The sequence below is a fragment of the Canis lupus genome, chromosome 12 (genome assembly GCF_003254725.2).
Source record: "Canis lupus dingo isolate Sandy chromosome 12, ASM325472v2, whole genome shotgun sequence".
Lineage (NCBI taxonomy): Eukaryota > Metazoa > Chordata > Mammalia > Carnivora > Canidae > Canis > Canis lupus.
In genome coordinates, this window is record NC_064254.1 from 36936124 (window position 1) to 36952797 (window position 16674).

The 16674-nt window shown below is 36.0% G+C and overlaps 1 protein-coding gene across 1 annotated transcript in view; it reads right to left on the minus strand.

The window, feature by feature from the left end:
• Positions 1–16674, minus strand: part of COL12A1 (collagen type XII alpha 1 chain) — a 117495-nt gene that overhangs the window by 57603 nt on the left and 43218 nt on the right. Inside the window, exons 15-25 of the mRNA XM_049092254.1 lie at positions 16077–16343; positions 15419–15611; positions 14186–14307; positions 12249–12398; positions 12048–12167; positions 11784–11948; positions 10924–11070; positions 9219–9358; positions 8550–8679; positions 2165–2307; positions 1581–1710 (exon numbers count right to left, since the gene is read on the minus strand). Of these exons, the coding sequence (XP_048948211.1) occupies positions 1581–1710; positions 2165–2307; positions 8550–8679; positions 9219–9358; positions 10924–11070; positions 11784–11948; positions 12048–12167; positions 12249–12398; positions 14186–14307; positions 15419–15611; positions 16077–16343 (1707 nt within the window). The remainder of the gene's footprint in view (positions 1–1580; positions 1711–2164; positions 2308–8549; positions 8680–9218; positions 9359–10923; positions 11071–11783; positions 11949–12047; positions 12168–12248; positions 12399–14185; positions 14308–15418; positions 15612–16076; positions 16344–16674) is intronic.

The window sequence follows — 16674 nt, forward strand, 5'->3', positions numbered from 1 at the left end:
GCAGTTTAGCACCACCATCAGGCTCCCTGCATGAAGCCTGCTTCTCCCTCTGCCTGTGTCTCTGCCCCCCCCCTCTCTGTTTCTCATGAATAAATAAATAAAATCTTTTAAAAAAAAGAAAGAAAATAAAATCGAAAGAGTTATGCTCTCTTAAGAATAAAAAATGGGGACACCTGGGTGGCTCAGTGGTTGAGCATCTGCCTTCAGTTTAGGGCGTGATCTCAGGGTCCTGGGATCAAGTCTCACATCAGGCTCCCTGGTGCGGGGGGGCGGGGGCTGCTTCTCCCTCTGCCTATGTCTCTGATTCTCTGTCTCTCATGAATAAGGAAATAAAATTTTTTTAAAGAATAGAAAATTATAGAAAAATAAATGGTTATGAGAGTGAAGAATGAAGATGGGCCAAAATTAAGCACCCAATAAGCTTATAAGAAAATCCACAGAGGCCTAAACGGTTACAAGAAAATCCAAATGAGGGGTGCCTGGGTGGCTCAGTGTGATTGAGCATCTGCCTGTGGCTCAGTCTGTGATCTCGGGGTCCTGGGATCAAGTCCTGCATTGCCCTCACCGCAGGGAGCCTGCTTCTCCCTCTGCCTATATCTCTGCCTCTCTCTCTTTATCTCTCATGAATAAATAAATAAAATCTTTTTTTAAAAAAGGTGATTATTTGTTGTCAATGAATTTATACTGTCCCACTATTCAGGGGCTCCTTCTCTCTTCTGCCTTACCATGTTTTTCAGTCCCTCTTCTCCCTTAAAAATTCCCTCCATCCTCTTAATTTCCTTAGAAATGTGGGCTAACCTCAAATTTAAGCCAATTCATCTATTGCATCATGACCTCAACAAGCCTGAAACAAAAGTTTCAGCCAGAAAAGGCAAAGGCCCTGAGTGTAATCCTTGTCACTTTTCAAGAAAAAGCTCCTAAATGCTAGTAAAACAAACCAAAAACACAGGACTGATCAACAAGCAGGAGAAGTGCAAATCACAAAGTAGTCCACAGGTTCTATGCTGCCTGATATCACCTGGTGGTACATTCCCAATACCGAGCATAGGGCCTGAAGCATAACAGATGATCAATATGTTTTTGGATTGAGTAAACTGATTAACTCACTTAATTGAGACAGACTTTTCTATATGTGCCATTAAGTTCTTACTTCAGTAAGAACTTGGAACATCTTAATATTAAATCTAGTGTCTTCCTCCAAAATTGCACTCACCAACACTCCCTTCTCACCAGCTCTGTACCCTACTTAGTGGATCTACAACATCAGCTTTAAGATGCACCATTATTTTATGTTCTATGCCCTGCTTGACACTTGGCCAAAAGTACATGTAAGACCCCATTGATGGTAAGAAACATTTCAATATCAGCTATATTAAACATGAAAAAAGTACATCCTAGAATCAGTTTAAAATGCTGCTATAAGTCTAGAATTAATTTTAATTCTCAAATTTGACTGCCATAGGAATAACCCTATAACTTATGCATAAATTATCAAATTATTGATAGCATCATTGAGTGAAAGAAAATTGAACATTATGTTTAGAGCAATAAGGAAAGAAGGAACACTGGCAATATCTTACATGTAACTTCCCGAGCCGTGACAGGTTCACTGGTGAGGTCATGCAAAGCAGCCTGGACTGTGACTGCATATTCCGTGTTGGGGGAAAGATCAGTCAGCTGCACGTCATTCACTGTCGGCCCCACACGCATCTGCACATGGACACACCAAAATGAAATAAGACATTCAAATCAAATGTTCTCACTTACTGGGGATAGACAATTACCCCTATTTGTAACTGCTAGGTTATAATACAACTTTTCTTTTTTGTCTCTCCAAAATGAATTTCCTTCTTCATGTTAATATTTTTTTAAATGTGTCATGGGCCTTGAGTCTAATTTTCTATTTTTCTGTTTCACATATAAACTTATAAATGAATTCATAAGTAACTTCAGTTTAATGCGGACTCTTAAAAAGTCTCAGGAAGATGGGGCATTTGGGTGGCTTAAGTCCCGCATCAGGCTCCCCACAGGGAGCCTGCTTCTCTCTCTGTCTATGTCTCTGCCTCTCTCTCTCTGTCTCTCATGAATAAATAAATAAAATCTTAAAAAAAAAAAAAAAACGGTCTCAGGATGACCTAATGATAAAGAAACAAATGTCTCCCACCTCTTTGGGCTTTGTTGGTTCTGTGCCATTGATGGGTTCATAGGACAAGGTATAGCCAGTAGCTCCTCCCACCGGCTGCCACTGCACATGCATGGTGGTAGGGCTAATATCATAAATATTCATGCTGACCACAGGGACCGGTACTGTTGGAATGTAAAGGCAGATATCAGTCTAATTCTTGTCATTCTACTCATTTCTTAATTGTTGTTTCCTACTTAATAACTGATATTTATATATGCCAAATAGAGAATGGGTAAGAAGTCAGTGAGAGTCAATGGAATCTTTCTTCTCTCCTGCAAAATACAATCTCATTGTTCATTGCCATCTCATACTCAGGACTGCAAGTTACAACTATTTCATAGAGGAAGAAAGTTTAAATTTCAACTGGCATTCCAATGAATCTATATGGAAGCCAAAATTCCTGAGATTTCAATCTCTTTTTCTGGAACATCTTTAAGTTGACTCTTTTCAGTCTTCAATCATAGATTTCATACAGAAGTAACCAGCACAGTATTTTAATTAAAAAACAAAATTAAGTTCCAGTTCCCTGGAACTCAGGGGATTCGTGAGCTTTTTGAAGACAGGCTCATGAGGCACAGTAAAAGATTTACAGTCTCTCTTCATTTAATTCCCATATAGCTTTATCCAAAGATTGAGTTTAAAGTTTTAAGGAATTATCAGATTAATCCTGCCTATTATGAAATACATTATTTCCTACTTCTTGTGGTGTAATATGAAGAGCAGTAAGAGAAAGGATGGAGGATGGCTTCAAGATCGCAGCATAAGACTGAAATCATCTCCTCCCATGAATACAATAAGTTTATAGCCACATATAAAATAACATCCTCTGAAGAGGACCTAAGAACTAGATGAGTCGTGCCTCCATAACAAAGATGAAAGAGCTATATCAAGCAGGTAGGAGAGGCAGAAACTCAGCCTTGCCCAGGACCCCACCCCAAGCATGGCAACCCACAACTGGGAAATTTTCAGCAGAAATTTTACAGGCCAGAAGGGAGGATTGTGCATATTCAAAGTGCTGAAAGGAAAAATTTTCTAACCAAGAATTCTCTATCCAGAAAGATTATCATTCAGGATTAAAGGAGAGATTAAAATTTTTCCAGATAAGCAAAAGCTAACGTAGTTAGCTAAACTGACCTTACAAGAAATGTTAAAGGGATTTCTCTACACCAAAAAGAAAAGACAATAATTAATAAGACAAAAATATATGAAAGTAATAATCTCACTGGAAAGGAACAGATAGTAAAAGCAGTAGATCAATCACTGATGATGCAAGTATGAAGGTCAAAAGACAAAAATAGTAAAATTAACTAAAAGAATAATAATTAGCTAAAGGACACACACATAAAAAGACATAAAATATGTCAACAAAAATATAAAACATGGGGATAAAAATGTAAAGGCTTGGAATGTGTTCCAATGTAAGTTGCTATCAACTTAGAAGAGACTGTTATATACATAGGATGCTACATGTGAACCTCACAGTAACTGCAAAGAAAAGCTTATACTAAATATATTTTTTAAAACAATAAGAAAGAATCTAAGCATAACACTAAATAAAACCAACAAACCACAAGGGAAGAGAGAAAGAGGGGAGGAAAGGACAGAGAAGAATTTCAAAACAGCCAGAAAACAACAAAATGGAAATAAGTACATACCTATTGATAATTGCTTCAAATATACATGAACTAAATGTACCAATCAAAAGCCACAGTGTGGCTAAATAGATTTTAAAAAGAAGAACTGTCCATATGTTACCTAACAAAAGACTCACTTCAGAAGTAAGTACCCATACAGACTGTGAAAGGATGGGAAAATTTATTCTATGCACATGGAAATGAAAAGAAACCTGGCCTAACTATACTCATATCTGAAAAAATACACTTTAAGACAAACACTATACTAAAAGACAAAAAAGAGCACCACATAACAATAATGGGATCAATCCAGCCAGAAGATACATTTATAAATAAGTGTTTACTTATAAACACCCAACAAAAGAGCACTAAAATATATAAAACAAATATTTGAAAACCTAAAAATAAATTGAAAACAAAATAAAAATAGTAGGGCACCTTAACACCTCACTTACAGCAATGAGTAGATCATGAGACAGAATATCATTAAGGAAATATTGGCCTCAATTGACACATTAGATCACATGGACATAATGGATATATACGTAATAGATATATACAGAACATTCCATCCAAAAGCCACAGAATGTACATTCTTCTCAAGTGCACATGGATCATTCTCCAAGATAGATTACATGTTGGGCCACAAAATAAGTCTCAATAAATTCAAGAAGATTTAAATCATATCAAGCATCTTCTCTGACAACAATAGCAAGAAATTAGAAATCAATTAAAATAACAAAACTGGAAAAATACAAAAACATGAAAATCAAACAACATACAACTAAACAACCATGGAGCCATTGAAGAAATCAAAGGAGAAGTCAGGAAATACCTAGAGAAAACTGAAAGAAATATAGCATGCCAAAAATCTATGAGATGCAGCAAAAGCAGTTCTCAGATGGAAGTTCATAGCAATATAGGCCTACCTCAAGACTAGCAAGGTCTCAAATAAACAATCTAACCTGAAGAAACTAGAAAAAGAAAAACAAATGAAGCCCAAAGTTAGTAGAAGGAAGGAAATAATAAACATCAGTGGCAGATATGTTAGAGACTAAAATGAAAATAGAAAAGATAAATGAAATGAACAGCTCATTCTTCCAAAAGATAAACAAAATTAATTAAATCTTTAGCTAAAAAAAAGACCCAATAAATAAAACCAGAAATGAAAGAAAAGTTACAACTGACACCACAGAAATACAAAGGATAAGACACTACTACAAACCATAATATACCAACAAACTAGACAACCTAAAAGAAAAGGGTAAATTCTTAGAAATATACGATATTTCAAGACGAATCAGGAAGAAATAGAAAACCTGAATAGACTGATTACTAGCAAGAAGATTGAATCAGTAATCAAAAATCTCCCAATAAACAGAAGTTTAGGACCAAACAGCTTCATTGGTGAACTCTTCCAAACAGCCAATAAGATTTAATACCTATCCTTCTCAAACTATTCCAAAAATTAAAGAGGAGGGAATGCTTCCAAATACATTTTAGAAGGCCAACACTACCCTGATACTAAAACCAAATAAGGATGACACAAAAAGAAAATTATGGGTCAATATCCTTGACAAACATAGATGTAAAAATCCTCAACAAAATATCAGCAAACCAAATTCAACAACACATTAAAAACATCATACATTATGATCAAGTGGGATTTATTCCAGAGATGCAAGAATGGCTCAAATTCACAAATCAATGTGATACATAATAATATTAACAAAATGAAGGATAAAAATCTCCTATCATCTCAATAGATGCAGAAAAAACACTCAATAAAATTCAACGTCCATTTAGATAAAACTCTTAACAAAATGGCTATAGAGGAAATGTACCTCATATAAAGAGGCCATATATGACAAACCCAGATAACATCACTTTCAGTAGGAAAAGGCTATAAGTTCAAAACAAGACAAGGATGCCCACTTTCACCACATATATTCAACATAGTATTGAAAGTCCTAAACATGGCAACTAGGCAAGAAAGAAAAGGTATTCAAATCAGAAAGGAAGAAGTAAAAACTGTCACTATTTGCAAATGATGATACTATATATAGAAAACAGAAAACCCTAAAGACTCCACAAAAAAACTGCTAGACCTAATAAATGAATTCAGCAAAATCACAGGATATAAAATCAATATACAGAGACTTATGGTGTTTCCAAATGCTAATAACAAACTATCAAAAAGACAAATTAAGAAAACAATTTCATTTATGATTGCATCAAAAAGTATAAAATATCTAGAAATTAATTTAACCAAGGAGGTGAAAGATCTGTATTCTGAAAACAATACAACGCTGATAAAAGAAATAGAAGATATTTAAGATACACAAATACATGGAAAGATACACTGTGCTCATAGATCGGAAAAATTAATATTGTTAAAATATCCATAGTATCCACAGAAATCTACAGATTCAATACAATTCTTGTCAAAATTACAATGGCATATTTCACAAAATTAAAACAAATAATGCAAAAATGTGTATGAAACCACAAAAGATCCTAAATAGCCAAAATAATCACAGGGAAAGAACAAAGTTGAAGGTATTACATAACCTGATTTCAAAGTATACTACAAAGATATGTTAATCAAAACAGTATGGCACCAGCACAAGAACACACACACATATCAATGGAACAGAATTGAGAGTCCAGAAATAAACCCACACATATAAGGACAATTAATTTATGACAGAGAAGCCAAGAACATGCAATGGAATAAAAACAGTCTCTTCAATTAGTGGTATTGGGAAACTGGTTGGCCACAGACAAAAGAATGAAACTGGGCCACTATCTTACACCACACACAAAAATTAATTCAAAATGGGTTAAAGACATAAATGTAAGACCCAAAACTGCAAAACTCCTAACATCAAAACATAAATGGTAAGCTCCATGATATCAGTCTTGGTGATGTTTTTGTGGCTCAGACTCCAAAAGCAAGGAAAACAAGAGTAAAAACAGATAAAAGAGACCACATCAAACTACAGAACTTCTACACAGCAAGGGAAACCATGATCAAAACAAAAAGGAAAAAAAAAAAAAAAAAGGCAACCTACTGAATGGGAGAAGATATTTGCAAATCATAACTCCAATAAGGAGTTAATATAGAAAATGTATAAAGAACTGATACAATTTAACAGCAACAAGAACAACAAAACAACTCAGTTAAAAAATGGGCAGAAGATGTAAATAAACATTTTGCCAAAGAATACATACAGATGGCTAACAGGTATATGCAAAGGTTCAACATCACGAATTACTAGGGAAATGCAAATCAAAACTACAATTAGATATCACCTCATACATGTTAGAATGATTCTTATCAAAAAGACTTTAATAAGTGCTGGCAAGGATGTGGAGAAAAGAGAACTGTCACACACTATTGGTAAGGTTGCAAATTGGTGCAGCCACTATAGAAAATGGAGATTCTGCAAAAAAAGATTAAGAATAGCACTATCATATGACTCAGCTATTCTACTACTGGTTATTTATTCAAACACAAAACCACTAATTCAAACATATATGCACCTCTATGTTCATTTCAGCATTATTACAATAGCCAAGATATGGAAATGACCTGCATGTGCATTAATGGATAAATGGATAAAGAAAGGGTGAAATATACACACACGCAATATGAATATAATGAAATATATGTAAAATGGAATACTTCTCAGCCATAAAAAAGAATGAAATCTTGCTATTTGTGATGGGCCTTCGGGGTATCATGCTAAGTGAAATAAGCCAAGAGAAAGACAAAAAAGCATCTGATTTCACTTATATGTGGAGTCTAAAAACAAACAAACAAAAACCAAACAAACGACCAAACGAAACCAAACTCATAGATAGAGAGACCAAATCGGTGGTTACCAGAGAGGATCAGGGTTGGAGGGTGGGTGAAAGGGGTAGAGGATCAAGTGTAGAATGATGGATGGTAATAGACTTGGGGGGGTGATTACTTTGTAGTGTATACTGATGTTGACTTACAATGTTCTAAACCTAAAACGTATATAGTAAAGAGAGAGAGAAGAAATAAAGACTTATGGAACTGAAGAGTAAATATAGTCAACTCTTGCCTTGGAGAGATCAAGCCCACTCCTTTGTCTTATTAATGGCCTCCCTGCCCCTGGAGTCCAGCCAAGAAGATGGGAGAAGGAAAGCATATTTTCGTATGGCCTCAGGAACTTTACCAGGCCTCAGAAACTCTACCAAGAATAGGAGCAAGGAACTTCTCTGCCAAAAGCTCTACTCAAAGTCAAAGCCATTAGAGCTCCTCTAGTAAAGGTCAAGAGGCAAAGGCCAGAAGAAAGGGGTAATCTCATTGACAGCAGGAAGATCTGGTCACCTGCAAAACTGAAATAAGTCACCTCTGCACAGCTGCTCTTCCTAATCTGAGTCCCATTCCCCACATAATATCTTTCTTAAGAAGTGAATAATTCTTATGAAAGGTAAATTATCCCTCTAAGTTATCTATGCCCATGACTACCCATTCCTCCAGTGGCATCTCCTGATGGTAAGAACAGCCAGTAAGAGCAGTCGAGTATTTATTGAGCACCTTTTTCAAAAACACATTCAGTAAATATTTGTTGAATGGTTACTTCATAAAGGAATGATTTGGAAGGCTGCCAAAAATCCCACACAGAATGCCACCTGATTATCTTTAAAAAAAACACAACAGGGAGGAGGTTTTTTTTTTTTTTAATCTGACTTACAGGTTTTTTCTGTGCCCTTCAGAGGTTCACTATATTCATCTTCCACCACAGAATACACATTAACAACATACTCAGTTTCAGGCTTCAGATCTTTCAGTACTGTACTACTTTCCAGTCGGCTCACATAAAACTAGGGGAAAAAAATTTTTTTAATAATTTAAGTTGTAATCGCTTCCCTCTTTTCAACTATAATTACAAAGTAGTAAACTGCCATGAGGTTAGAAATTACATTTCAATGAAGCCATTGTCTTTTGATTTCGGAAATTACCAGATTAATATGAGATATTAGATAATTCATATAATTTGTTCTCCCAGCTGTTGTTTCCTTATTTGTAAAATGAGTGGGTAAAACTAGATCATCTTTAATGTTTCCTTCCAACTCCATGACTTTAGTGTAAGTTCACAAATAAATCAAACAGCTTTTAATTAAAAATCATACTGATGGTCTGCAATTCATAGAAACCATAAGAATTTACACAAAGCTCCTTTCCTTTAATTAAGCTCAAATGGAAGTACTTGCCCAGCAAGGACTAGAAAGCACCACTGCTGACTTAGTTCTGCCCCACTCTCCATCCTTTTTGCTTCATACCCAGCATTTTTCTGAGCCTTAATGCATAGGACTCAATCTCACTATCAAGAAGAAGTGGGTTGGAGGTATTGCCTACTCACTTCTTGACGTTTCCCTCCAGAAACTGGGTAGTATTCCACCTTATACCTATCCACACTGTCAGAAGGAGGTGTCCAGCTCACTCTGAGAGAACGATGGGTTCGTTCAGAAATAACTAAGTTGGAAGGTGCTTCCAAGTCACCTGCACACAGAAATAAAATACATACACTTTTTTCATTATGACAGCAAGGTGATGAAATCTGAAATTAGAATGAAATAGTATTACTTCTCATATTTCAAACTTGTACACACATCCTGATATACTGATATACAGCTTTTCAGTCCAGAGTCTCATTGCTAGTAAGACCTCCCTGAATAGGTTGGGAAAGGATTCTTCTGTCCCAGAAAAGTCAAGCCTGGGCTCATTGTCTTTCATTAAAACTTGATCTCACTCTTCCTTGTGGCATCACCAGTTTACCAGTCTCCTACCTCAAAAACCTCTGAGTCATTCTTGAATACTTCCTTCTTTCTCTAACCTTATACATATAATTAACGAAGAAGGATTTGGGTTCTGACAATTCCATTGTTTCTATTACTGTTGGTACCACCCAAGTTCATCATTCTCGTTATCATTTGATTATTTATATTCATATCTTATCTTCTTCTCTATAGGTTATGCTCTGTGAGGACAGAATTGGTTTCTTATTTATGTTTAGTTCCCCTACTTCAGTAGTAAGTAGGACCTACTTCAGTAGTAAGAGAAGCTAACCACATTCCTCAAGAAAAAAGAAAAACAACCAAGTCTTTTAAACTTTAGGGATACCCTACTGCCTGTGAGTGTGCTCTCTGTGGGTAGATAAAGTGAAATAACCAATGAACAACAGAATGACTACAGAATGGTATCTAGAATTAACATCAATGAAAATAGAAATATTAAGCTCACTATGACCATTAGAAAGATGTCTCCAATAATAATTTAAAGATAATTAATCCAATGACTTCACTGGCATGGCAATCATTCTCATAGAAACTCTTTCAACTGTCTTTGTAAAGCTGGGGAAAGCATTTCCATTCTTAGTACTCTAACCTTTATTATAGTTGGGTCATAACCAAGCCTACAAAATTATCAAGCAATTTTACTGTCTGGGAAATTAGAATGAATACAACTATTACATAGTTGATAAAAAAAATTAAGGAAAATAGATAAAAGATGTTTTCATCCCCACTCAAAGTCCTCTCCAACTAAATAAAACTACAACTCTCTCAGCAAATCCAGAGCCAGAAGCCTACAAATTCTGGCTTCCTGGCTGATCTATTTCTCCAGGGAAAAGGTCAGTCTGTTGTTCAAAATCCAAAAAGAAAATCTGTAAATGTTTGGAGAGAAAAAATTCAAGAATAAAAAGTCAAATAAATGTATCCTCAATACCCAAAGTATATGAACCATTTCTACCACATTATTTATCTTCAAATAAGCTACAGGTCATTTCTAGTTTGCTGCCATCAGAAACAAATTAGAGAAAAAATCAGGAACTAAACTAATGATTCTCAACTAAAGGCATTATTTTCCCCAGCAAACATTTGGCAACTTTAAAGATATTTTTAGTTGTCACAACTCAGGGGATGCTACTGGCATCCAGTGGGCAGAGCCAAGGGATGCTGCTAAACACCTCCCAATACACAAAAGGGTCCCTTTCCTCCATCCCAAAAACAATTATCTGCCCCAAATATCAAGGGCGCTAAGGGTGAGAAACCCTGGGCTAATCTTACCTGGACCTTTGACACTATTACATAAGTTAATAGTGAGGTCATCTACAATCTTAGAGAGTGACTCAAAATCTGCCACGTTGTATGCATGGGTATCATCAGGATCTGTTGCAATCATCTTTAATTCATCCTCATCAGCATTTTTAATACCTTGAGGAAAAAGGATATATTCAAATTAAAAGCATTGGTATTTTCAATGTTAAGTAGAACATATATGTGATTTTCTGCAATAATAAAATGATAATAGTTACAAAATAGAAACAAATAAAAAATATAAACTAGAAACTATTCTGAATTAGCTTCTTCTAAATGCTTCTAACACCAATTTCCCACCAAAAACAGTGTCTCTTGAATGTTTTTTCTGGAAAGTAAAATAATGGCTATCAAAAATAAACATGGCACTGTGGAAAACCAAACAGGAATTTTCCTGAATCCTATTAATAGTACATTTGTCCTCTTAATCATTACTTTCTGCCAAGAAGCCATGTAGATCTATCTCATTACAAGGGGAAAAGAAGAAAATGAGTTAACTTCTTGGCATATCATTTTGATAAGTTATGTGATTGGGAAAATATGTTTGTTTTCTTGTGCTTCAAAAATATTTTTAACTACAAAAATATCCTCTGTTTTTGTTTTTGTTTTTAAGATTTTATTTATTTATTCAAGAGACAGAGAGAGAGAGGCAGAGACATAGGCAGAAGGAGAAGCAGGCTCCCTGCGGGGTGACTGATGCAGGACTCGATCTCAGGACCCCACAATCATGACCTGAGCCAAAGGTAGACACTCAACCACTGAACCACCCAGGTGACCCTATCCTTCACTTTTGTAACCCTAGAGGCACTGCTAGCCCTTTGAGTGCTTACCAATAGCAAACAGCTCCACGCCTTCATCCTTGAGTTTCTTTGAAGGTGCCTCAACATCATCTTGTGATTTTCCATCAGTGATGAGAACACCAATTTTTCGAGCTCGAGGCCTCATGCCAGCTTGGGTTCTGAAGTTTTGTTGCCGAATGAAATTCAAAGCCATGCCTAGTGGGATTTTTAAAAGAGAATCAGTCACATCATTACTCAGTCACAAGTCGTGAGTAAAAGCAAGAGCTAAAAGCACACAACTCCATCTTTACTCACCTGTGAGAGTATTGCCTCCTTTGTATGGTAAGTTTGCCACAGCTTGCAACAAGCTCTTCTTGTCTCTGTGAGCATTTAGCTGCCACTCTGTTCTGGGGTCCCCACTATACTGAGCAAGGGCTAAAAGAACACCATCAGCATTAGCATCTATAAAAGAGCATGATGAAGATGTCTAAAGGTCTTCAAGATTGCCAGACCTACCAATCTGTACTCTTTTGGGACCAATCTCAAAGACTTCCACAATGCGAGAGATGAAACTCCTCACGGTCCTAAAGTTCGCCCGGCCAATGCTCCATGATCCATCCACCAGCAACACAATATCTGCTTCTGCTCTGGTGAGACACTCCATCCCTGACATGGCAATCATGAGACAGTACAGGGTAAGGAGCAAATTCTTATCAGGGTTACTTCCTAGCCATGCGTCTGCCATCCCTGGATGCTCAATATTGCCTAGCTGCTTCATTTCTGTAGTTTAGCTTTGTGATTTGGAGGTCAACTCTGAACATATGTCTGTATGATTTATTAACTTCAAATGACATTCATAAGAATCACCAATTCCTCCAATGATTCTTTCAATGACAAATCTTTTCTTCATCTTTGACTATGTTTCCTGGCCACGGTCATAGACCCTGGAGACTGAAATTAAACCATCAATTGTGTAAACGTGAATGGGCTTACAAGCCCAAGAGCTAAAATAAATGAATGAAAATGTATAGCCATCTAACTATAAGGCATTAATAATTTTAACAAAATTTCAATGTGATCTAAAGATTAGATGCTGCATTTTTCTATAAGATGTAATGGTCATTAGCAGACAAGTATGAAATGAACTAGTAAAATGTGTGAGCTAAGAAAGGTTTTAGTGAGCTAAAAACTTCTTTTAAAATAATTAAGCTTCCGGGTAATTATTACATATCTTACAAAGGATTGGACACATTATTCTTAAAATCAAACCTTTTTGAAGTAAAAATATCTTGTTTTGAAATCTGATAGCTATTGTATTATTGAGTTATTGGCTGCCTAACTTTATCATCTAATAAGTATAACAATCAGGTAAACACAGATGGTGAAGTCTGCACATTTAAAAAACCAAGAAAGAAGGAAGACAATTTAGAAAAAGTATGCAAACAAATATACAAATTGAGAGCTGTAGAGACAATAAGCACAAACACTGATACAAAGCTAGGGTGCTTTGGAAAGAGAGAAAAATCCCAATATCCTCAGTGCACAAGCTACAAAATAAAAATATAAGTCAGTTAATATCATCATAACAAAAACAATAGAACATTCATGCAAAACAGCAGGATTTGACACTTTCATTTATTTTATCCACACCTTATTTTTTAAATGTCCTCTTTCCTAGGAGGTTACATTACCAACTATGACTTTTCCAACTTCTTGCCATGTTAGCATCTGAACTTTATATTGTTTTAAAAAGCTCATTGAAAAAAATTAAATGATGCTCACCACACTATAAAGCTCTCCTTCGCATATAGTACCGTCTATCAAGATTGAGGTCTCCCAGACACCACCTTAAACATCTAAGCCTGTGCAAGCCTTCCCCTACCCTGCCCAGATCTACTCTTTTTTTATCAAATATTGGAAAAATATTTGAAAGTAAATTCTACCCACTACTTCCACCTCAAAGAATGTTCAAAGCTAACTTCACGCATATCAAGGCTATAATTGTGGCAGCAGCAGAAAAATCTAAAGGGTTTAAATTACCATGCTGCTTCCCAAGTCATGCTTGTCCACCTAGTTATATAACCCAATTCTTTTGCTTGCTCGGCCCAGATAAATCATTTCTGCAACTACATTAACACAATAAATTTGCATCTTAGTCTCTAAAAAGAGAGAAAATGTATGTTACCTACCCATTACAAAACCTCATCTTTAAATAATACAGCACTATGTAACCAATGCAATGCTGACAAGACAGGCCTTAAAAAATACTGTCAAAGATATGTTTAGCTGGGTGTTTGAAGATATGTTTTTTAGCATGTAAATTTTTTAAATATATTGTAGTATAAAATGTTTATAGTTGTTTTTCTCTGTGTGATTAACCAAATAGTTCACATTTGAAATAGTTTCATAATATTAAGTTTTCCTAGGGAAATGTAATGAGTTGCATTTCTTACCAGAGGATAAAATTGGCATTACAGTTGTGTCAGAAAGGGTTGTCATTTCTTGTCCAACGAGTGGCGAACTTTCTCCTCCATCAAACATTCCAAAAACATTTACTTTATAGGTGGTACCTGCCCTGAAATGTTAAAATATATAGTCTATATGTATATTGGCTCAAGTGGTAGCATATTTGGCTTTATTAAAGACATTCATCTTGATTTACAAACATTCACTTAAAGCAAGTTATAATGTACTGCTTCCAAGCAATGGGCTTTAAGAAAATAATTTAAATGTTTTATCTTGCAAGGTAACAGAAAGCGTCTGGCACATAGTGGGCTCAGTAAATTTCATCCTCTCTACACTGATAAAAGTTAAGAGTGAGCATTTATATAGATTTCAATATTGTTAAATGAATGATTGAGATAAACAAACTTTCCAAAAGCCAGCACACAGTAGTCCATTCTTCCTACTGTAATGAATGTAGGGTGCTGTTCAAACTCAAACTTCCTTGTTTTCCACTGCACAGCCTGAAGCAAGACCTTTAATCAGCCCACCCTTTCCCAATGCTGCCAGCTGGCACCCACCACAAAGTCCTGTTTCTCTCTCCCATGGCCCACCCTGGAAGAGGATTCATACTCAGCGTCTCAGCGTGAGTCACCTGGACCTTTCCAGAAAGCACAAGAAGCCTCACATCTCCACAGGCCTGGCTAGGGACCAGCTGCTTTTGGTGAAATTGTATAATATGGACATGAATTTTTAAAAAGTAGACTTTATTGGAAAAAATGCCATTCCTGATCACTTAATAACAAAAATCATCAAAACATTATAAAAACTTCTGCTTGGGATCCCTGGGTGGCGCAGCGGTTTGGTGCCTGCCTTTGGCCCAGGGCGCGATCCTGGAAATCCAGGATCGAGTCCCACGTCGGGCTCCCGGTGCATGGAGCCTGCTTCTCCCTCTGCCTGTGTCTCTGCCTCTCTCTCTCTCTCTGTGTGACTATCATAAATAAATAAAAATTAAAAAAAAAAACAAATAAAAAAAAAAAAAAAAAAAAAAAAAAAATAAAAACTTCTGCTAGCCTCTGAATCCTAACCTCAACTTCAGCAAGTCCAAGAATGAGAAGGCAACTTCCACTGATTTTAAACACCTCACTAGCAAACAGACATATAAGTGATTATCTGGGTAAGGCCTACTAATTTACGTAAATTATTCAACCTTCTAACAAAAACTGAATATAGTTCATTCCTACCTAAGTTCCTCCAAAACAACTGTATTGTCATATGGTCCAACCACTAACTCCCCCAGCCTTCTGTCGTCCCCTGTAGGGTGGAAGGTGACTTTATAACCCTTTACTTCCCCAGGGGCAGGCTCCCAGGTCACTCGGAAACTTGACATGGTTGGGTCAGATGTTTTGAGATTTCTGGGTGACTTAAATCGAGAAGCTGTAAAGATAAAAAGATTTTAAAATATTACTCATAAGAGTAAGCTTTGGGTTTTTTATTCCCCTTGCAATAAGAAGTTGAATTAGAAATATCTAAGTGATATTATATATCACTTGTATAGAAATCATCACATACTTAACACTTGAAATTGTATATTCATAAAAATGGTTAAGTCTGGTAGCACAGAATTTACTACCCAATAAAAATCCTGATAATGAAGTGCTACCCAAGTGGACATATAAATAATTCTCACAATTCAGAAGATTAGAATAACGTTAGAACATTACTATGTAGAATCATTTTACCAAGAGCTAGAGTGGTAAAAATAGAATGTTAATTAGGCATCCTTTCAAATTATTCTAACGTATTATAGAATTAGTTTTAGACATTTACAAATCAAGTAGATGTATTAAAGCCTTCCTTTAAAATATTACACCTTCCCCCCGCAAAAAAATTATTTTATACCTGTTGTTCCCGATCCTTGCCTAAGCTTTCCTTCTCCTGTCTTATACATTGGGAGAACTGTAATGTCATATGTAGTCTGGGGTTGAAGTCGCTTTAACACTGTTGAGGTGACTGTGGGTGGCACTTTGGCCACCATTTGTCTCCCACCCCCACGGGGGCGATACACAACCCGGTAGTTGATGACTTTCCCGGGTGCTGGTTTCCAGGTAACTCGCATTGTGTTTTCTGTTTCTTCATCCACTTTCAAGGTTTTTGAATCTTGGGATACTGTGAGATAAAAGGAAAATTACAATGTATACTATATTGAAAGAAAATACACATGTCTACTTTCCTATTTACGTGAAAAGAAATTGTGGTTTGTTACGTAAGTACACGGGGCTCTTGCTTAGCACTATGATCTCTCATAAACTTATGATGGCGTGTGAGCCTAATCTCAGTGAGACCATGGTAAGATGTTTTCTCTTTATCTAGCTAATAACTAAAAAATGGGAGTTCTTATTGCACGGATTTCCTTTTGCATTCTAGAGACTTTAGTAAAGAAAACATCCATTTCCGGAGATGAGCTTTTAGAATTTTTATTGTACTTCCATCTGTAAAT